The 23,628-nt window shown below is 39.0% G+C and overlaps 1 protein-coding gene across 2 annotated transcripts; it reads right to left on the bottom strand.

The window, feature by feature from the left end:
- Positions 1-4,764: 4,764 nt before the first annotated feature.
- On the bottom strand, positions 4,765-19,091 carry CKAP2 (cytoskeleton associated protein 2). 2 transcript variants are annotated; one of them, XM_082859385.1, is made up of 9 exons: positions 18,972-19,091; positions 17,992-18,076; positions 15,915-15,993; positions 14,929-15,797; positions 14,263-14,467; positions 12,376-12,546; positions 10,275-10,344; positions 6,517-6,772; positions 4,765-6,036 (listed from the first exon to the last, which is right to left on the bottom strand). In XM_082859385.1, exons 1-9 carry the CDS (start codon positions 19,039-19,041, stop codon positions 5,781-5,783), a joined length of 2,061 nt encoding a protein of 686 aa, XP_082715511.1. In that variant the 5' UTR covers positions 19,042-19,091; the 3' UTR covers positions 4,765-5,780. The 2 variants fall into 2 exon arrangements, with proteins under 2 accessions (XP_082715511.1, XP_082715512.1); XM_082859386.1 differs by lacking the exons at positions 4,765-6,036; positions 6,517-6,772 and adding an exon at positions 7,370-7,541.
- Positions 19,092-23,628: the final 4,537 nt, after the last annotated feature.

The raw sequence follows: 23,628 nt of genomic DNA, 5'->3' as shown, positions 1-23,628 counted from the left end.
CACTGGATCGCCAGGGAATTCTGAACTCATGTTTTTGAATAAAACATTATGAACTTGAATTGTACCACTTTCTTTTAACTTTTTAAAAATACTAGAATATTTTAAGTTACGTATGTAACTTGCAATATATTTCTATTTCTAGTGCTGGCCTAGAGGGTCTCGATGATGAGCTGGAGGTCTGAATGAAGTCAAAGAACCACCATGGAGGGAGCAAGGGAGACAGCTGGTGGGAGAGGAGTTGTGAAGAAAACAGGACCGTAGTCTCAAGATTTCAGAGGTGGCCGCAGTTCTTTGCAAGCCAAAGTCCGTGTTGCCGCCTAGGAATCAGTTGCTGAAGTGCGGGGCACAGTTCATTGGAATGAGAGGTGAGGTCATCAGATGGCATTAACAGGGAGACAGGAGCAGGTAATCTAGTTCAGGGTTTCTCCCCTCAGCCCTATTGACCGTTTGGGCTGGATAATTCTTTGTTATGGGGGTGAGGGTGTGGCTGCTTGCCTTGTGCTTTGTAGGTTGTTTAGCAGTTATCTCTGGCCTCTGCCCACCAGATGCCAGCAGTACCCCCTGACCTCGGTTGTAACAAACTGTCTCCAGATATTGAAAATGTCCCAGGATGGGAGGTGAGAGTGGAGTGGCGAGAAATGGCACAGAATAGCCCCTGATTGAGAAACACCAATCTAGTTGGATGCTCTGAACCTCAAAAGAAGGTGGAAAAGTAATGGTCTTTTTTTTTTTCTTCCAGTTTTATTGAGATATAATTGACATACAGCACAGTTTAAGGTGTACAGCATCATGATTTGACTTACATACCTTATGAAGTAATGACCACAATAAGTTTAGTGAATGTCCATCATCTCATACAGATGCAAAATAAAAGAAAAAAATGTTTTTTCCTTGTGATGAGCTTTCATATAAACATACAGCACTGTTTATACATTCTATTTATCATGTTGTATATTACATCCCTAGTACTTATTTATCTTATAACTGGAAGTTTGTACTTTTTGACCACCTCCATCCAATTCCCCCTCCCGCCCCGCCCCTCTGGTAACCGCAAATCCGATCTTTTTCTATAGGTTGGTTGGTTTGTTCGTTGAAGTACAATTGACCTACAACACTATGTTAATTCCTGATGCACAACATACTAATTTGATATTTCTATACATTTCAAAATGGTCACCACCGTAAGTCTAGGAAAAGTAATGGGCTTTAGTAATAACATAGTAGGCTTTTCAGACAGCACCTCTAGCTTTGCAGAGTATGGTGTACAATGAACAAGTAAGAGCTGATTAGAGTCTAGTTTCCGTCCTGATAAGCCATGTAGATACAACAGATATTTTCAAAATATTAAACAGATATGATGCCCAATGACCTTTGAATCTCAAAGTTAATTTTCCTGAGTTCCTAATGAGATAATAGCTTCAAACTCCAGGCCCTACTGATACAGAAAAAAAGATTGTCTTAATTTTATAAATAAGAGACAGAGTCTCTTCATCCTTTTTTTTTTTAATATATTTATTTATTTTATTTTTGGCTGCGTTGGGTCTTCATTGCTGCACATGGGCTTTCTCTAGTTGCGGCGAGTGGGGGCTACTCTGCTGCAGTGCGCGGGCTTCTCATTGTGGTGGCTTCTCTTGTTGTGGAGCACAGGCTCTAGGTGCATGGGCTTTAGTAGTTGTGGCATGCAGGCTCAGTAGTTGTGGCGCACGGGCTTAGTTGCTCCGCAGCATGTGGGATTTTCCCAGGCCAGGGCTTGAACCCTTGTCCCCTGCTTTAGCAAGTGGATTCTTAACCACTGCACCACCAGGGAAGCCCTACTTAGTGTTTTTGAGGTTCATCTATGTTGCTATGTTTATCAGTAGTTTGTTCCATTTTCTTAACGCCTGTTTTCTTTTGCTTAATTTCCATTGAGTGGATATAGCATACGACGTTTTCTCATTCACCAGTTGATGGGCTTTTGTGTTGTTTCCAGTTTTGGGCTCATATAAGACTATTACGAACATCTTTGTGTACAATCTTTGCCTGGGCATGTTTTCATTTCTCCTTGATACTTAGGGATGGAATTGCTGGGTCTCACCCTTACATTTTATATTTTTAACAATTAAATGCCTACTAGATGGTGAGAGTAAACATGAATTTCTGTATCCTGCACCCAAACATGACGAGTTTGTTAGCAAGGTAATTAGCTTCAGTTCTATTTTTTTTTTTCTCCTTGACACCTCTCCTGTAGATTGGAGTATTTTCATTTTATATAATGTTTTGTAACCTACAATTATGTGTATTTCACTGTTTTTATTGACTTGGTGTGCTTAATGATTCTTTAAATCTTAAATTTACTTTTTATTTCACTGGAATAAAACCCCTAGGGATACTTTCAGACAAGATCATGAGCGGTAAACTGAATCTTTGCATGTTTGAAAATGCCCTCAAACTTGAATTATAGCTTGGGCATAGAATTCTAGCTTCAGAGTACATTTTCTCAGAATTTTGAAGATCTCAGGTGTGGTAACGGGTCTGGCTTCTGAACGTCTCACACTTATTCCCACGGAGGTGGGACTCGTCCTGCTGCTAAATTCTATGAGCTCTGCCAACCCTTCGGTGTTAAAAGATTTCTTTATAAAAGAAGCCCTCCCTGTCCTAAGGAGAAAATGTATTTCACATTTCCTTCTAATATACTTACTTAAATTTAACCATTTATTCTCGGAATTAATTTTTGCAAGTGGTATAGAGATTGAAATTTCTTGCTCTCAAAATGGATAGGTAACTGACTCACAGCTTCTTTTCTCTATTTTGAAATGTAAATTTTACTATTTACTAACCTCCCATGTAGTCTTAATTAATGTATTGATCCATGTCAATGAAGAGTTCCTATGACTTAAAAATGACTTGCAGAACCATACATAAAGTATGGTATTTATATCCAACAAAGCAAAAACAAAATCCACACATACACGTGTTTATATGTATTTATATCTGTGTATAAGATATCTGCAAGAAAATAGAAAGGAGCACAGAGAAGAAGGGGCAGAAGCATCTCCAAGAGTCACTTCTGTTTTCTTTGGGGCCCAACAGTCAGTTTTCTCATTTGTGTTATCAAGGGTGGTTGTATTTAAAAACAATTTTATCCCCAAACCACCTTTTTTGTTATTGTTTATCTTAATCTGTGTTGCAAAAGTACATGGGGTGATGAAAATACTCTAAAGTTAGACTGTGGTGATGGTTAAACAACTCTGAATATACTAAAACCCACTGAATTGTACACTATAAAGGGTGAATTTTACGGTATGTGAATTAGCTCAGTAACACTTTTTTTAAAAAGGAGAAAACGTATATTTAAACAATCTTTAAAATTCAAGTCCTGGGTGGAGTCAGAACCTGGAAGAGCCTGGCCTGGAGTGCCTTGCCCTGCTCTGGAGACTCTCCCTGCCCGGCCGCTCCGAACGCCTCTCCCGCCTTGGCTGCCCCACCTTGTCTGGGGGCCAAAAGCTCCAGCTTGACCTGTTTCACTGCTTGTCTAAAATGCACATACTGGTGGGGACCGGAAAACCACATTCTGGTGAAGATGCTGCCTGCCTGTGGGACGCTAAATAATTTCAGTTCCTGCCGAATTCAAAACTCACTGAGGCCACAACTTCGGATAGTTTGTGGGGGCGGCTGGGACGAGTCCTGTGTGAGGGATGTAGAGGCTGCCTGGGGTTGCTGGAGCAGTTAAGAGAGTCTTAAAATAAAACCAACATTTTAAAATTTTAAAAAAAGAAAAGAAAAGAAAAGAGAAAACCCCAGGCAGGAGCCCCTGCTTTTCTCTGCGTAGTTACTTCACTGTTCTCTCTGGTGATCTTTGCTCCCCAACCTTTGAACGGTCACCCAGTGCCTATTTACATTTTCCAGGTCCAACTACATAGGAAAGACTGACTCTCAGTCCTGATTCCAAACACCTGTGGAAAGGATTCTGACAGTCCAGCTTCAGTCAGGTGCCCATTCTGGCCATTCAACAGGGGGGACAGGCAGATAAAAATGATACAAAATGACCAAAACGGATTATCTCCACTTCACCCTTCAGAAACAGGAGATTCAACTAAGTAGCTTCTCCACAGTCATGTAACTTTTAAGAGAAGGTAGGAGCAGAACTTTTGAATGTAGGTCTGTTGGACTTCAAGGCTCATGCACCATCCATCACATTCTTGGAGATATTTAGCTTGGAACAAACCTAGGTCAGACATGTGCTAACTGTTCTCAAGCATCTGGAAAGGAGTTACAACTAGTCAATAAGTGTTAGAACTATGATGATTTAGATAGATTTTCCCTCAGTTGAAGAGGAAAAAAAAACAACAACACTGTATGAAACCTGTCCAAACAGAACAGTTTATCTCAAGCCCTCTTTCACTGAGATATTTCAAGCTATGTTATATGGCCTAATGAAACATATGGTATGGATATTACAAAGCTGAGAGTATATGCCAGCTTGAAGTTTATTTCAGAATGGCATATTTTGCATCATTCATACAAAGGATGAAAAAAAACTAAAGAATCAGTTTTTTAATTTTTAGATAAGTAGATTGATAATTTTTCAAAAGGAAATACACCATTAAGCACACACTTATTTTAAGTGTTGAAAAACCTAAAGTCCAATCCCACTATAATGTATTTCAAAGGCAAGGTTCAAATTTATTCCCCCTGGTTAAATTGCATTTTATATTTGTTGAAAGAAATGTCATTGCAATATCGTTATATAGCTGTTTTCATTTATTGTATACATACTAGGTACACAGCTTAAAAGGAATAAAAATCCTACTCTCTAGAACATAAGACAATAAATAGAACAAAGACTGGCACTATTATACAAATGGAATTAATGAACATAAATAAGAATAAGTATGTGATTTTCAACCACATTCATATTACACAGTTTTAAAACTATCTAACCTTTTACAATGACTAAATCCTTACTTGAAACTGTAGAGTTGGTGAAGGATGTATGCTATTTAAGTATTAGTTCAGAGACTTACAAAACAATTTTACTGGTGGTATTTATGTGTGGGGAGCAGAGACCTACTTACTGTGTATGACTATAATGTTTTAGGAGACATGATGTTTTTATATTACAAGGAAGAAATCAATTTTAAGTATTAGTTATTTTAGAAATACTACCTAAACTAGGATGACATTTATGAAATATTATATATTCCTTCTCTAACTGCCTTCTATTAGTCTATAAACTATATCAAAAGAAGTGATGGAAGTTAAAATTTTTAACATTTTGGATAGTCAAGTTAAGGAAAGGAACTCAGATTTAAAGTTCTGAATGCCCACTAGGTTTGGCACATTTTCTTTCTTCCAACAAAGTATCTTCTCTTAGAAATGGAGTATTTAGTTAACTATCCCTCTCGGGGACCTTGGCTACAAGAAAAAAGAGGCCAAGAGACCACAGATGCAGACTCACTGGCATTGCTGGAGAGTGACAGTGAAGAACCAGGGGCAGAGTCCCAGGGACACAGGAGACCACAGCAGTCTGGGCTACTAGAATTGGGTGAGAAAGCAAGCTAAATCTTGTCTTCACAAAATTTACCTGTCTTAGAGGAAAAGTCAGTCTATTGAGATCGACAAGGTAGGATTAGCTTTCCGACGCACAGGAGGCAACACCTGCTATAGAGTGGACATTAGTAGGAGCACTGACTGCCGTGAATACTTAGGTACTTGGCGACTCTTGACCTAAGGGACATGAAAAGCCACAACAAACCAACCAACCAAACACCCTCGAAATAATACAACCTCCGATCAGAGCTTCACTTCTCTTCTGTCGTGTCAGTCTCCGAGTACAAGCGGCATAGGGCTGCATTGGGGCGGCACACAAAAGCGTCAGTTTCACTTCCCAACTCTGTTAACTGCTCCAGTGAAGACACACAGGGAAAATGGTCTTTTAACATATCTGGCAATTTTGAAGTCTTCTCTTGAAGACGTCGAGATCGTCTAACTGGTGTGAGAAACTTGAGCTCTTTAAATGCAGAATTTGTTTCATCAAACTGCATCTTCTTTTTCACACTAAAAAAACCACAAAATTATTCCAGAGTTAAAAAACACGTTAAATTTTCACTTCACACTTTTATGCTATTTATCATACTATAACTTGTATGTTACAACCATGTCACTGCTTGTCCTACAGAAAGAGGTCCTGAAATAAGTAAGGAACTTACTCATTTCCCTGTTGTTACAACTTGTACAGAGTAGATACATGAATATCTATAGAATTGGCTAATCGCTCAATTCCAAAACCCACTGCTATTAATAACACAGAGATAAAAGTAAAAATGTAAAAGTTTTTCTTTTTTAAAATGGCAATATTTAGGGAAAAGCAAAGCAAATACAGTATTTAAAAGGTGAAATGTTCCAATCACATTTTGTTTCAAACCTTTCTATTAACAAATAGTTCTAATCGGAAGCTCTCTTAAACATTTTAAAATACCACATGCATGATCCTAAGCATAAAAACAAATCAGAGAACATTACATTTTAAAAGTTTACCTTTGCAAGTATGGAGTAGTAGACACATTATATTTAATTAAGCAACCCGCCCTAGTTTCTGTATTGGGGGTTTTAACATCACTGGTTGGGTCTTTTGTTTTGTCATCTTGCTCTTTTTCACAACCTTGAAATACCACATTTCTAGGATGCTTATTTTCTATTTCCGGTTTTTCTGACCCCAGATTAACACTTGTATCGTCAATGGTGGCTTCTTGGATTTGTTCCTTGGTCGCACAAGCCTCCTCAGTATTTTCTCCTATAGAAACAGATTTATAGATTAAGCTTCTGGTCAAATTTAAAGAACAAAATCAGAAGACAAAGTTATTTACAGTTGGCCAGATTTTCAAAATAAAAGAACCAAACAGCCATCTCCTAACCATTAGTTTTTCTAAGCAAATACTGCTAACAATTATTTAACAAATATTTACTATCTCCTATGTGTCAGGGATTATAGATACAAATATAAGAAGGAAATCATCCCCATCCTTTAAAAAGTTCACATTCTGTGGAACAGACATGCTTTAAAATAATTATAAAATGAGGAAAATGCTTGAATTGAGGTAAAAACAAAAGGTTATGGGAACCCATAAAAAGAAATAACTGAGTTTGCTTGAGGGACAGGGAGATGGCAAGGGAAGGCTTCACAAATGACATTTGTGAAATGTCATTTGATTGGTTTGATTGGCAGGGTCTTGAAAAATGAGTACAAGACAAAGGAAGACAATTTCGATATGAAGCTTAAAAGAAAATGATCCATTAAGACAATATTAAAGGGCCAGTGTGCTTAGAACATAGGGTGAGGAGCAAGGTGCAGATGTGGGAAGGAGGTGATGAGTTCAGACAGGTAGGAAGTTTTAGTTAAAAAAATTCACTGGAGGGCTTCCGTGGTGGCGCAGTGGTTGAGAGTCCGCCTGCCGATGCGGGGGACACGGGTTCGTGCCCTGGTCCGGGAAGATCCCACATGCCGCGGAGCGGCTGGGCCTGTAAGCCATGGCCGCTGAGCCTGCGTGTCCGGAGCCTGTGCTCTGCAACGGGAGAGGCCACAGCAGTGAATGGCCCGCGTACCACAAACAAACAAAAAAATTCACTGGAGAGACAGATATAATTAGATTTGGTCACTATACAGAACGGTTTAGAATGGCAGGTAATGATATGTGGGACTTCCCTGGTGGTCCAGCAGTTAAGACTCCGTGCTTCCACTGCAGGGGCACGGGTTTGATCCCTAGTCGGGGAACTAAGATCCCATATGCTGTGTAGCACAACCAAAAAAAAAAAAAAAAAAGGTAATGATCTGTGATGGTAAGAAAACAAAGCTGTTACCACAGCCTGAGCAAGGTGGTAGAGGTGGACAGTGGGAAGGAAGGGCCCAAGTTTAGTGTTATTCCTGAGTCAGGACTTAACAAATTAACGCATATGAAGGTCTGAATGAGTGTGGATGTGTGCATTCCTTCTAAAATTTCTTGCTTCAGAGTCTTTAATGACAAAGGAGGATTTTTCCTTTTTTTTTTCTTTTTTGGGAGGAAGAGATGGTGGTATGAGGAAGCAGCGAGGGAAGACAAGGCATTCCAAATAAAACATGTTAGATGTGAAATACTTGTGAGACATCCTGGTAAATCCACTGAGCTGAAAAGACCTTTAGATTTGATTATTAGGAAATTATTAGGTTTTTTCCTTTTTTTAAATTGATAGAGATTTTTACTAAGTGATGATTTCAGTTACATGATAAAGTGAATGTGGTTTAGTGAGGATAAGTTGAAGGAAGGAGAGAGGGAATATCGATTCATTAATTCAACAAATATTTTTGCAGTAGTACTGGGGCTGCAGTGGCGAGGAAGATCAGACCCAGTCCTTGACAACAGAGTTTAGAGCTTGAAAGACAAGACAAACAAGCAATCAAGTGCATAAAATACTGCACAGAGAAAACCAGCGAGCACAAAACAGGGCATTTCATCTAGTTGGGTTGAGAGGAAAGGTGGACATCAGGGAAGGCTACCTCAAGGAAGTGACAGGTGAACTGTGGTACGAATTAGGTTAAAAGTAGAAGACTGGCTTGGAGAGACCCAGAGGCAAGAGAGATAGTACAGCCCCTTCTAGGAAATAAAAAAAAAGTAAAGAAAGCAATCAGGGATGTGTAGGAGAGGGTGTGACAAGAGAGGCTGGGATCAGGAATCTAAGCAGATACATGATGGGGCATTTTGGTTGCAGTCTTGAGAACAGATTGGAGGCAGAGTAGAGAAGCAGGAACCTAAGTAAGGAAACCATTGTTGTAGTCCACGTAAGAGCTGTCAGTGATTGTGACTATAGTAATGAGAGTAAGGATGGAGAGAAGTGGATGGATTTTAAGAGATGCCTAGGAAGTTAAACTGAATTTGATTGGCTAGGAAACAGGGGTGGGAAAGTGGGAAAAGAGGGAAGGAGTGAAATATAACCCCAAGATTTCTGGCTTGGAGAACTCGACAGTGTCGGTCACTGAGATAGGGAACCAAACTAAGGAAAAGGTTTAGGGAAAAGTGATGTAGTCAAGTTTGGATTTCTGAGATTAAGGAATCTGAGAGATACCCAAGTGGTGCTTCTCTCTCTTATTATTTGTCTTATACTTCCCAAAGATGTTTTCTTGCTGTTTACAAATAATTTTAATTTGTAAAATGGATTTTATACCTAGAATTTATAATTATATATTTCGAAAGCCAAGAGTTTATGGACAGCATTTCTTTTTCCATCTAAAGATAAATATTCTACCAGCTGGAAAGATTCCACTAACTAGTATAATTCTATTAAGGAAAAAAAAGGTAGAATAACTGAACCAGGTTTAAATACTGGTTTTCTCTTTCTAAATATCTTTAGAGCCAGTGAGAATTATGAGGAAGAAGGTTCTATAAAATTCTTATTTCTACTTTGCTGTCTTTAGCACAAAGACACAGGATTAGGTTATACTTAAAAAAATTTTTTTTAATTGAGGTATAAATGACATACAACATTGTATTAGTTTCAAGTGTACAACATGATTTGATATTTGTATGTATCATGAAATGATGACCAGAACATATTGTGAAATGAAACCATCTCTCCCCATACATAGTTACACACATTTTTTTTCTTGTGATGAGGACTTTTAAGATCTACTCTCTCAGCAACTTTCAAATATGCAATACAGTGTTACTATCTACAGTCACCATGCTGTACTTTGTATGCCCAGGACTTATTTATTTTATAACTGGTAATTTGTATCTTTTGACGCCCTTCACCCATTTCAGTAGGTTAGGCTATTCTTAAACCTTTCTGCTCCTTTGGTTTGTGGTATACTAGTCTTTCCTGGTTTTTCCTCCTGTCTCCCTGACCATTCCCTCTTAAGCTCCTTTATTAAATATAGCCAGTAAGATCAGAGCATATACATCTGTATGTTCCACTGGGGCATAATAACAGCAAACATAAACAGAAATATTCTCTGTTGAACCAAAACGTCTTATAGATCATCTAGTCAAACTGCCTCATTTTTAAGACAGGAAATTAAAGCCTAGAAAGGTAAGGTAACTTTCACAGACACATGATAACAAATTTGGGTTTCAAACCAGACCTCCTAATTAAAAATTATTTATACTACGTAAAGCCAAAGAATTTCAGAGGTATGTCAACAGAAGTATGAGGAAAGAAACAACTTAAATATTTAAAAAGTTTAAAAAGATAAAAGAAAAATAATTCAGCAAAGAAATTTAATTAAATCACAATTCACTTGAAGAAAACAAAAGAAACTAACTTACCAAATTTAACTTTTTCTTGACTCTTCATTGTAAGAATGTCAACAATTGCATGTCGCATCTCTTCAATAGGCTTAATTTTTTTTAATGAAGAAAGCAGACCCATATAAGTTTTATATTCTCAGACATTAACTAAGGTTGTCCAAGTTGAAAATATTAAAACCAGTGATTAAATTTCATATTTTATAACAAAGCAATGATTCTTGGACCATTTTTCTCAGAACACTTATTTTGCCACTCCAATTAAAAATATGACTGTCTTTTCCAATAAAAATGAACTTAAGGGACAGAATTTCATCAGTTTAAAAAATTTCCCCATAATTTTTCTTCAGCCTATGGTAAATATTACTGCTTACCTGATAGGGACAAAATGAATGAACAAATAGCAAATTAAGACTATTAATATCTATCAAAGAGCTGATTATATTAAGTTTCTCTAAATTTATATTAGTTTATTCCTTTTCCCCTACATCCAAGTCCATGGTTATATTTTTGTTTCACATGCTATTAAATGCATTTCTGAAGAGTTCAAGGTTGATCAGCCTAACATTTCATTTATTCAAAAATTCAACAGTTTGGGGCTTCCCTGGTGGTGCAGTGGTTGAGAGTCCGCCTGCTCATGCAGGGGACACAGGTTCGTGCCCCAATCCGGGAAGATCCCACATGCCGCGGAGCGGCTGGGCCCGTGAGCCATGACCGCTGAGCCTGCGCGTCCGGAGCCTGTGCTCCGCAACGGGAGAGGCCACAGCAGTGAGAGGCCCGCGTACCGCAAAAAAAAAAAAAAAAAAAATTCAACAGTTTAGTAAAGCATCCATTATATGTCACATATTATAAGTACTTACTATGTTCCTTTGAACCACGATGCCTGCTAATGCAATATATTCAAAATATTATACGAAAGAGAAGCTCAAGCTCATATTCTTAATTCTAGAACTTAGTCCTGAACTACTCACCCATCTGGCTTTTAATTTTCTTGGCTAATTTTGATCCCTGTTTTCCAATTTATGCTCTGGTCTCACATCTTTCTCTTTACTGCTTTCTCTGTGAACACCTGGCTCTAGTTTTGCATCCTAGCTATACTGTCACAAGCTGCTGTAAGTAACGTCCCTTCTGGTTCAATGTAGTAGGGACCTAACATTCTCTTCCAGGTGAGATTCGGTGAAATACAATTACCCTTCAGCAAAGTGTTTTACACATAATAGCCATAGAGAGAATATCTGCTGAATATTTGATTTTTGATTCAGGTGAAACATCAAATAGCATTTGCTGGTTTTGCTGATACTAAAGGATAGAGACCTTTCTTAAGAAAAGGCTAAAAAAGTTTTTTAAAAAACTCTCTTTGTAAACAATTTCCAAGAATGCGTTTCCGAGAAACTTGGTCAGAAGGAAATACATTTTAGGAATATCTGACCATAAAGACAACAAAACCAATCAAATGTCAATCAAATGTCATTGATTCACAAATCAAACCAATCAAAATGTCAAACCAATCAAATCAAAAAAACCTCAAGATACCATTTTTTTCTATACCCAGGGTTTTTCTGGTAGCAGCACACAAGGAAGAGGTGACAGGTATAATATCAAACCACTATGGTGGTAATAATGTCAGAGATATTAGTTTATTGCCATTTTCTGGACCAAACATATGGCATATAAATGTGAGTCCGTAAAGATATACTCCTAAAGTGAAAGAATTCTCTCACAAAGCCATCAGAACTTACTAACATTTTAAAAGTTAATTTAATTCCATTTGCTTTCTAGTCAATAAATACATTTTAATATTGAAAATTCAGTTTCCCAGTAGATTTCTCAACTAGAGAATGTGCAAAACGACATGCTGTGCTAAAATATTTCTCACAGCACGTTTCATGAAATACACATTTCAGCTTATATCCATTTTCTAAGGTCTGATTATCCCTAGTACATGAGCAAGTTTTAGAAGGTTGAGAAACAGCCTTTATAATATGCAATCCTTGTGGCCTTTAAACGTTCATCACTGCCACATATATAACCACAATTTTATCAAGTTATGCGGTGATGTGTTCCAAGATAATTCTGAATTATTTACACTGTAATAATAAAGACCAGTAAGTTTTAATCTCACCTGAGCTCCTGCCAGAATGGCCTTCTCATAGATTGCGATAATATTTTCAATAGGACTCGTAAGTGGTTCAACACGTGCAAGGCATATCCAATATTTAACAAGTTTTTTGGCATCTGGAATATTTTTAATCAGGTCATTTAGTGTAACCAATACTTCTTCTTTTGGACATCCCTAAAATAGCAAGAAATAAAGTGAGTGATGTCATTTAGCCTACAAACTATGAACAATTAAGTAAACTTACTGTAATCAAGGTCAGTGATAAAGAGAGAAAAGGTTGGTAGAAAATTATTCATAAAATATTCACCATTATACTCCTTACTCCAGACTTGTTCTGAATGGCTAGCAAGAAGCGTATCAGTCAAAAGTCAGAGAGAGAAGAAAAAAGAAATACTAGTTGAGAAAAATATTAGTAAAAAAATGACTAAAACTCTACTTGATCTTGATGTTTATCCTCTTTATGAGATTCTATTTGTTAATACTTTATTTAGAATTTTTGCATTTACCAAATGCTTATGAGAATAGCTTGCAAGTTTCTTCTTCAATTATCTTTGTCAAAAAGTTTTGATAGTAAGATTAAAATGAATCTGTAATGGTTTACATAATTAAGAGCTATATATAGTTAAGTAGCAGGGCAGAAAAATTCCATAGTATCAATAAAAAACCCCAGCAGAGCAGAAATAAGAAGAGAATCAGTTTCCCTGACTATAATTTCCACTGGTTGTCAGAACCACAAAAAGTTGAAAGATGCTCATGAAGACTAGAGAAAGGTTTGAAATCACACTCTATATGTTCAGTCTTGCTATGGATCTTAGATACTAGTGAGTGACGGGGAGATCAGCTCGATGCTTTGTGACCACCTAGAGGGGTGGGATAGAGAGGGTGGGAGGGAGGCTCAAGAAGGAGGGGATATGGGGATATGTGTGTGCGTACAGCTGATTCACTTTGTTGTACGGCAGAAACTAACACAACATTGTGAAGCAATTATACTCCAATAAAGATGTATAAAAAGAAATTCACAACTATAAGTGACAGTTAAACAATATATTAAGATGATTCTTATACATATTAAAATATACATGTATATATATATATTTTTTTTTCTTTTTTTTTTTTTTTTTTTGCGGTATGCGGGCCTCTCACTGTTGTGGCCTCTCCCGTTGCGGAGCACAGGCTCCGGACGCACAGGCTCAGCGGCCATGGCTTACGGGCCCAGCCGCTTCGTGGCATGTGGGATCTTCCCGGACCGGGGCACCAACCCGTGTCCCCTGCATCGGCAGGCGGACTCTCAACCACTGCGCCACCAGGGAAGCCCTACACGTATATATTTTTTTAAAAATTAGGAGAAGTCAGGAAATAAAAAAAAAACACTCTGAAGTTGATTACCATACACATAGGAATTCTGGTCCAAATCGTAAAATGCTACAGTTCAAGGCCATGATGATATTGGTTTAGATTAATGGGATTTTGCTTGCAACTATTTTAGTTAAATTTAATCTGTGATAATAATTTGTGTTGCTAGTCTTTGATAAAGTATGGGAATAAGTTGAAAAAAAATTGTAAATATACTGAATGAATGTAAAAACAAAAGTATCAGAGTGAATATCCACCCCCAGCCCACTCTATGGTAACATCTTAGAGGAATACAATATTTACAACTCAACTGAAAAAAATCTAAGTATCCATTTGATATATTTATATGAACTCAGTGAGAATGTAGTCCATTTAAGGCTAAAGAGAAACAATCTCACAATTAACAGTAAGTCTCCATAACACTGCTGACACATTAATTGGTCAAAAAAGAGTGACAGTATAATTTAATGAGATAATGTTGATGAAGGTTAATTTGCAAACTATAAACTACTACACAAATAAAGAAAAAGACTCTACCTCATTAATCAGGTTTAGGCATTCAGAAAATGTCTTGTTCACTTTTTCAGTAAACACTCGCTGTTCGTCTTCTTCTGCCATGGTAGTCCAGAAGGATCCAACTGGCTTTTCATTTTGTGCTTCGGGCTCAGGCTGGGTAACCACTGAGCTCGGAGGCCTTTTCATTACTCTTCCTTTGCCAGCTTTCCACTCACTCAGACGAGCCCTACAGTTAGAAGCAGCATATAAACATTACTGTGATACTGATAACAGATTTCTGTCAAATACAGTGAAAGTTAAAAAAATATTTCAGGTCTTTAAGTAATTCTACACTGGTGGCATATACATAGTTCACCAGCTTGAAGAAAAAGAAATACAGAACCTATCAATGTTAATGATATGCTCACAAAGACCCCAGGAATGCATTTTTAAATGGAGAGGTTATAAAATATTTCTCAATTTTATTAAGTATTTTAACTTAGATTACATAAAACAACCTAATTAAACATACTCAAGCACAATAACTTAGGACATACTGTTCCACGACATAAATTTGCTTAAATTGATCTGCACATGACTGAAGAGAATCCATGTACAAAAAGCTCTAATATATTCAAGGAAATGATAAGCCAAATTCACAAATGGTACCCTACTAAAAATGAAGCTAACAAAACTACATCTACTTACTTTCTCTCCTCCGCAGTTTCTCTGGGCTGAGTCCATCTACTATCAATAGCTGCTTTCACCATGGTATGTCTGCGCTGGTCAATGCTTTTTGACTTTTCTATCAGTTTAGTATTAGAAGACGAAGCAGGCCTGGCTACCATTTCAGATGTCATGCTTCTTGATAGTGTCTTATTTCTTTTTATGTCCTGAGAAGAACTGGTTTTGATAATAGATGAAACCGTATTTAACTGTAATAATTCTTTCTCTCGAGGCCCTTTCCTAACTGTAACACTGGCAGACATCCTGCTGATGCCTTGTTTCATGGCGTTCTGGTTATTACTGTGGTGACTTCTAACAGAAGGTCGCACAAGTTGGCTGCTCTGAGATGTAGTGCTCACAAATTTAGCGGCAGTCGTCATATGTGAGGCTCTATCACTTTTCACTGTTACACTGCTGGCGTGTACAGGCTGAGACTTTGTGGCTTTCGAGACAGTAGCTGAAAGTTTCTTCGTTGCTGCAGAACTCTCATCTTTGACTTGTAGAGGTTTTCTAAAGGAATTAATCTTAGACTGAACAATTTGGCCACGATAAGATCCAAGCACAGGTTTCTTGGGCATGTTCGCATCTTGCTTTGGTTTTTCTGTAGTCATTTGTTTCTTTTTACTGTTGTTTTTAAGGTGAAATGCTTGGCTTAACGTCATATGTTGACTTTGGGGGTCATCTTTAATTGGTAACAATGGCAGAGTTTGATTATTATCCTCAAAATTAGGTGTATCAACTGCTGTAGTTGAATTGGTTAATTCATTACAAGGTTTTAAAGGAATACAGTTTTTTTCCATTGTTATACTATTCTTGATCCCAGTAGGTCTACCGACATTCTCTTTATCAGTCTAGAAGAGTTAAAGACAAATTAGTTAAAGACAAATCTTTCAGAAAGAGTTTAGGAAAAAACCTTCTTTAGGAATGAGGGGAAAGGGAACATTTAGGAGGGCTATTCCGTATCTTACCATTTTTGCCTTAAGTTCCAGAACTTTTGTCTCTTCTTGGATCTGGCCTTCAGATATCCTCGCTCTCTGGTCTCTATCACTTAAAAAAAAAAAAAAAAAGTCCATACCAAGGAAGTTTCCTTTTCTGGGGGAGGTATGGGAGGATATAACAATTATCTGACTTTGCTGTTTTAAACTGAGGCAAGAACTGAGCTGAGATTTGTCCTAAGCAAAACTCTTCTTTATTATAGGGTGATTTAATAGTGTAAACAAGACGGCTGAGGAATTTAAAGGTATTTTCTTACAAGCCTTAATACCCTCCCCCCACAATCTCATTCTAAACCATTCTCCAGTCATTCAAACAAGTCTTCAAAAATCTTTATTAAGCAACATTTTCTTTGGTTAGTTTTAAGTACTTAGTACCAGACTTACATTGAAAAAAAATTTTCATAAATAGTTCTCCCAAAAGAAATTCAAAAATTTCCACACACACTCACAACTTAATTTATTAATCATGTGGATTTTAGTTTCTAAATAGCATTGCATTTAGAATATATGTATATACAAAGCAAAAGCTTCTTCAAGAATTAAACTTAAACTCCCTTTTTATAGATATAGGCTAGTACAGGCTACAGTATAGGTTAGTACAGGCTGTGAGAATCTCTTAGCAAGTGATTTTGTATTCCAACGAAGGGAAAAAAAAGGGTCAGTTGGATATGCCTTGGATTCTAAGGCAGATTTCAAGTTCAGAGACGTAAAAATGTGAACAAAATGTACATTTTAGAGTCAGCAAAATTTGATTTCTGTATAGTTGAGTTCAGAATGTTCTTTTCTTCCCATTGTGTATAAGAGTACTCTAAACCCCACGACCCAGTTGGATTCCTTATTTAAATAAGTAGTTGAGAGTCACTGTCTTATGTGAATTAATGTTCTCTTTGCTTTCTCTCTAGTAATCTCATTCCACCCCAAGGTTTTAAAGAAATACCATCTACACACTGACAACTCCCAAGTTTATATCTGTAGTCCCATTCTCACCCCTGAACTTCAGACACATCGCTATTTGGCATCTCCACTTAGATGTCTTATTGCTGCCTCAGACTTAACATAGTCAGAACAGAACTCCCCATTCTCCCACTCCTCCCTCAGGCTTCCCATCTCAATATATGGTATCGCTATCCACTCAGTTATTCAAATCAAAAGTCTAGGATCATCTTTTGTCTTAAACAAAAAATTGGGATTTGTGAAAGAAAATGTTTATTCTAAAGAAAAGCAACTAATTAATGTAGAGTAAAAAAATTAAAAAATAATTTTTATTTGGAAACAATGCCAAACTTATATAAAGTTGCAAAATTATAAATAATTCAAACTCTTTATCCAGATTTGCCTATTGTTAACATTTTATCCCATTTGCATTATCATTTGCACTCTTTCTGAACATGTCTATGTGTGGAGTATACACAACTTTTTATCTGAACCTTTCAAGTTAAGTTACATACATGATGCCTCTTTACCCTTAAATACTTAAATGTTTATTTCCTAAAAATAGGAATTTTCTTACATAACCACAGAACAGTTATCAAATTCATAAATTTACCTTAACCATTTTAATCTATTGTTCATAGTTGAAAACGGACCTGATAATGTCCTTTATAGCATTTCCCTTTCCACTATTAAATACAGTATAAGGGTCAGGTATTGAATTTAGTTGTCATATCTCTTTAGCCTCCTTTACCCTGGAACATTAAGGATCATCTTCAACTCTATTTTTTCTTTTACATCCCATATCTAATCCATCACCAAGTCCTGCCAGCTCTATCTCCTAAACATAGCAGAATCTGAGTATTTTCCACCCTGGAGAAGGGTATGAAGCATTCATCAACACAAAATATATCAATAAGTAGAGTACCTAATATAAAGAAATACAAATTAAAATACTGGATTAAATAAAATGTATTAAAATTCATTTCATCTTTAAAAACAAAACTTTAAAAATGGGGCTACTAGAAAATTTTAAATTACATGTGTGGCTCACATTACATCTTTACTGGATAGCTCTGATATAATTTGACAGATGTGAAGTGAAAAAAATTTGACTCACCTGGATAATATCTGATTTTCCTGTTTGTATGCAAAAAAAGTTTTTCTTTTTAACAGATGCTCCTTGAGTTTTTGTCTTCTTTGCTCTAAATAACAAATGAGCTACAGGTCAACATCAGCTGCAATAACAACATCAAATAAAATACTGACTAAACGAAGATTTAACTTCGAAAAATGTTCTGCTTGAGATTACATCTTATGTATAACAGAAAATTTCCCAGTTCAGTACTGCCTTTGAGAAATAATCACATTTTGAAATGACTGTTACTATAACTGGTCCCCATAACAACTCTGTACAAGAATCACATTCTCTACTGTCTGAAAGTGAAAAGTCTGGAGAACATCATTTTCAACATACAGCTCCTGAAAGCCAAGTTTTAAGAAGCTAAATGGTAGAGACACCAGACTCCAAGTTCTAATTTACCAGAATTGGGTGCGAATTTCTTTCCTGTTTTCCCACGTGTAGGACAAGAAATATCTATTATTTCTGAAGACGCAGCTAACCCTAGATTTCTATAAAGTCGAAGGCGACATGTGTTAAATCTGAAGCATCAGTTGAACACTCCCGTCCCTCCAGAAATTAACTCCCGACTCAGGAGGCGGGAGCGCCCTGCGCAGGCGCAGTCAGCTTCCAGCACTGACGCGGCCTCGCCTCCGCGGGCCCGGGTCCCCAACGCGGGTCCCTGCCGGAGCCCCGCACACTCCCCCGACCCCACCCCACCCCACCCCCCGGCTAAACGGATCCTCTCATCGAAGCCCGTCGCCGCCGCCAGTGGGTCGCGACCGCACGCGACGCGTTCAACCCGCACACTAACACCACGGAGCGGGTACCACTCCGATTGTCCATTTCACAAACCCTGTCCAGACTTATCGCACAACCGAACTGGGCGGAAACTGGTCTGCGAACCCAAGGCCCTGATGGCCGTGCCCGAGCCATCCCCCCGCGGCCGCGGCGGCCGCTCCCGGCACCGCGGCCCTCACCTCTGAACGCGGACTGGGCCCTCTGACTCGGGGGCAGCTGCAGGTCCTGGGGCACGGCTGGGGTGCTCATCGCAGCTCCGGGCAGGGGGACGCGTCTCGAGCTCTACCGCCACAGTCTCCGTCAAGCCGGAGCGGCCGCACACTGCCCCACTACGCACTGGGCTCGGCCTTAGACTGCGCGACCGCCGCCTCCGCCCATTGGTGCCCGGCGTGAATTGAATGGGCCAATGGGCGAAGAGGGGCGGGGGGCCTGCTCTGTGTCTGCAGGGGCGGGGCTTGAGACCGCCTAGTTCAGTTAGGACCTCTCGGGACTGAACCCCTAGGTTTTCAAACATAAACAGCGCTCTTGTCTTGGACTTGGCAACTTGGGAGGAGTCGGAGCGAAGTCCCTGTAGCAGATAGCTCTCGTCTTTAGACGCTCACAGTGCATTGAGGAAGGCAGAGGAGAAAAGTGCTGTTTGGAGTGTTCAGTGAGGAGGAGGATTATAAGCACCCACTACTGTACCTAGAGCATGTGTATTTCCTTTTCACAAATATTACTTCATTGCGGCATCACAGCTCTGAAGTGGGACGTTATCATCTCCTGTTTCACAGATAAGGTGACAGGCTCAGAAGTTATTTGTCCACGTTTGCACAGATTGAAAAGAGGAACTGAAATTAGGGTCTACTTCCCTCTGTACTACCCAATTACCAGATGAGAAAAAGAGAGGAAGAGAAAGGGCTAAAATGGGGATAGACCTTTCTTTTATAATCCTGTGAAGGTAAATTCAGCATTTGTTGTATTCATTTTGTGTGTTTGTACGTTTAAGTGTGCTGCCATAATCTTTCAGTCCTCATCTAAAAATATTACCTTCATAAAACCTGCACAAACACCCAATGGATAAGACAGAATGAAATAACAGAGCTAGATGGTTTTGTGGGTGGTGCGGGGGAAGAGAGGGAGAGTTCTGGGCTGTGCCTTTCTGCTTTCAAGCACAGGGGTCATACCATTTCTCGGTCTTGCTTGATCACTGAAGCTAGGTTTAGCTGGACTGTTTCAGCCAGGTTTTAAACATGGAGGCAGAGATGATAAGCTGCAACTTCTATCTTCCCTGCCCATGTGTGAGGGCCTCCACAGATGGCTCTCAACTGTGGTCAGTGTTTCCCATCCTTCCCTGCTTTTTCCGTCAGCATTTTATGCTAGCATCTTGCTAAATTAGTTTGGGAAGTTAATTTGGGATATTCTGTAGTTTTCTTTTCTTGATAAAACGTCTCATTTTTAGTGTAACTTTGCCTACACTTAAGGCTAACTCTGGGAGGACCAACAGCCAAACAGCACCCATCACCATCCCTAAGACTTCACTGCTGTTTAGATACTACTGTGAATATTATTATTTACTAAAGTTTCATCAGACAGGTTGGGTAACCAGGGATTCCCATTAAGTAATGGAGAACAGTTTAACAAAATAGAACAGGTAAAAAGTGACTCAAGGGACTTCCCTGGTGGTGCAATAGTTAAGAATCCTCCTGCCAGTGCTGGGGACACAGGTTCAATCCCTGGTCCGGGAAGATCCCACATGCCGCGGAGCAACTAAGCCCATGTGCCACAACTACTGAGCCCTCGTGCCACAGCTACTGAAGGCCATGCACCTAGAGACCGTGGTCTGCAACAAGAGAAGCCACCACAATGAGAAGCCCGGGCACGGCAACTGAAGAATAGCCCCTGCTCGCTGCAACTAGAGAAAGCCCGTGAGCAGAAACAAAGACCCAAATGCAGCCCAAAATAAATAAATAAATAAATAAATTACAGAACAGATAAATCCATAGAGACATAACACAGTTTGTGGGCTGCCAGGGACTAGGGTTAGAGGGGAATGGGGAGAGACCACTTAACAGGTAGGGGGCTTTACTTTGGAATGATGGAAATGTTTTGGAACTAAGTGGAGGTGATGCTTGTACAGCACTGTGAATGTATTAATGCCACTGACTGAACTGTTCACTTAATTTTACGATATGTGAATTTCAGTATCTTTAAAAGTGGGAGTGGGGCTTCCCTGGTGGCGCAGTGGTTGAGAGTCCGCCTGCTCATGCAGGGGACGCGGGTTCGTGCCCCGGTCCGGGAAGATCCCACATGCCGCGGAGCGGCTGGGCCCGTGAGCCATGGCCGCTGAGCCTGCGTGTCCGGAGCCTGTGCTCCGCAACGGGAGAGGCCACAACAGTGAGAGGCCCGTGTACCTCAAAAAAAAAAAAAAAAAAAAGTGGGAGTGGTTAAAAAAAAGAAAGCGACTAAAATGAAACTGTGGAAGATCTCAGTAGGCTGAGATGGTGAGGTTTTCCAACTTGGTAATTCTGCTCTAATCTCCAGACTCACCCATTCCAAGACAGGTATCGTTTAAAGACACTTTAAAAATATCATTGTCCCACAATTGTTGGAGAGAAGGCAGATCGTTTTCTAAAAGATCCAAAGAGAAGACTTCCTTCCATTACAGGTCTCTGCCAACCACAGCCGACCACGGAACTGCAGCCACCTGGGGTATTGACGATCAGCATCAGTTGTTCGTCCTGTGGTCATGTGAAACAGGGAGAGCGCCTGTGAGAGGAAAGTGTGGGATCGTCCAAGGAATAGAAGGAAGATAAGGACAGAGTGATGACACAAAGTCCAGGGAGGAGGGAGCCTCAAGAAAGAGGGAATGGTCCAGGGTTGACCACTGAAGAGGTTTAGTAGGATTGGGACTGGAAGGAACTGTTGGGTTCAGAAGCTAGGAAGTTCTGGCAAAACATTCTGTGCAAAAGTACAAAACGTGGAAAGAAATAAATCCTAAATAAATGGAGAGATATAATATGCTTATGGATCAGAAGATCCTGTATTATAAGAGGTACATTCTCTCCAAGTTGATCTGTTCATTCCCTTCTCAGTCAGAATCCTAGAAGATATTTCTATAGAAATTGACAATTGGATTCTAAAATTCAGATGGAAATGCATAGGATCTGGAGAGGCAAACAATTTTGAAACAAAAAGTTGGAGGACTTACACTACCTGATTTCAAGATATATTATAAAGCCACAGTAGTCAAGACAGTGTAGTGCTGGTGTAAGGAAAGACAAAAAAAAAAAATCACTGGAATACAATAGAGAGTCCAGAAATATATTCAATCCTCTGTGGCCAATTGATTTTCTACAAAGTTTCTAAGACAATCTGATGGATGAGAGGAATGATCTTTCCAGCAAATTGTGCTGGGACGTCTGGATATCCACATACAAAATATTAACCGTGACCCTTACCTCACCTCTTGAACAAAAAAACCCTCACAAAACAAACCAAAGTAAACCTCAAAATAGAACTAGACCTAAACGAAAGAACCCAAACTATAAAACTTCTAGAAGAAAACACAGGAGAAAATCTTAGCGATTTCTTAAACAGGAGACAACATGAACTAAAAAAGAAACAATACACTGGATTTCATTAAAGAACTTTTTGCTCTTCAAAAGACTCTTTAGAAAACTACAAAGTAAGCTACAGAGTCAAAGAAAATATTTGCAAAACATTTGCGTAAAGGACTTTTATCTAGAATACTAAGAACTCTGACAAAATTATTTAAATGTGCCAGAAAATTGCACTTCACAAAGAAGATATAGGAACTGAAGACAAGCACATGGAAAGATGCCTAACATCACTGGTCATCAGGAAGATGCAGGGACTTCCCTGCCAGTCCAGTGGTTAAGACTCAACCCTTCTAACGCAGCGGGTGCTAAGATCCCACGTGCCAGGCTGCATGGCCAAAAAATTAAAAAAAAAAAAAAAAAAGGATGCAATTAAAATCACAATGAGGGAGTTCCCTGGTGGCCTAGTGGTTAGGATTCCGGGCTTTCAACTGCTGTGGTCTGGGTTCAATCTCTGCTCATAATGAAATACCACTCACTATGCAGCCACTAAAATGATGAATTACCAAGGTTTGGCGAGGAACCGGAACTCTCCTACACTACTGGTACTAATACAAAAAGGGTATAGCTACTGAAGAAGACAGTTGGGCAGTTTCTCATAAAGTTTGACATGCATTTACCATATGATACAGCAATTACTGTCCTTGGGTATTTGCCCAAGAGAAAGGAAAACAAATGTACACGAATGTTTATAGCAGTTTCGTTCATAATAGACCTAAGCAGAAAATAACTCAAATCTCTATCAATGGATGAATGGTTAAACCAGTTGTGACATAGCCATATAATCGACTGCTACTTGGCAATCAAAGGGAACGAAATACTGATAAACACAACAACATGGATAAAATGGAAAAACTCGATTTTTTTCCCTCCTAAGCGGGGAAAAACACAGTCCTTCTCTACTGTGTTTCTTTCCAGTGTGTATCCTTTACTTCTACATGAAACATTTCATTCCTGACATTTCTGCTCACCAAATATTTGGAGATTCCCCCCCACTGTCAATAAGCACTTCCCTGTGACACCAGCTGGGTGTCCTATAAGTTAACTCAATTCTTAACACTACAGAGTTAGTGTCAGCTCCTACAGGTTAAAGGCCCGGTCCCACAAGACCGCCCCCACCCCCTACACTTCAGATGCCAGTCACAAGCCCAGGTTATCACCTGTGCTTCTGATGAACCGACTAGAGATTGCAGGTTCCGGTGACCCCCCTCCTTGGGTTCAATTAATTTACTAGGGT

Source organism: Leucopleurus acutus (genome assembly GCF_964270905.1).
Source record: "Leucopleurus acutus genome assembly, chromosome: 18".
Lineage (NCBI taxonomy): Eukaryota > Metazoa > Chordata > Mammalia > Artiodactyla > Delphinidae > Leucopleurus > Leucopleurus acutus.
The sequence above is the reverse complement of the archived record's forward strand: the minus strand, read 5'-3'. Positions and strand labels throughout refer to the sequence as shown.

Excerpts from the sequence above, each read along its gene's own strand:
- CKAP2 (XM_082859385.1), bottom strand. The coding sequence starts at position 19,041 with ATGAGCACCCCAGCCGTGCCCCAGGACCTGCAGCTGCCCCCGAGTCAG. Across the intron at positions 12,547-14,262 it reads GCCTAAACCTGATTAATGAG|GGATGTCCAAAAGAAGAAGT; the intron begins GTAGAGTCTTTT and ends TTGCTATTTTAG. Across the intron at positions 6,773-10,274 it reads TCAAGAAAAAGTTAAATTTG|GAGAAAATACTGAGGAGGCT; the intron begins GTAAGTTAGTTT and ends CTGTTTCTATAG.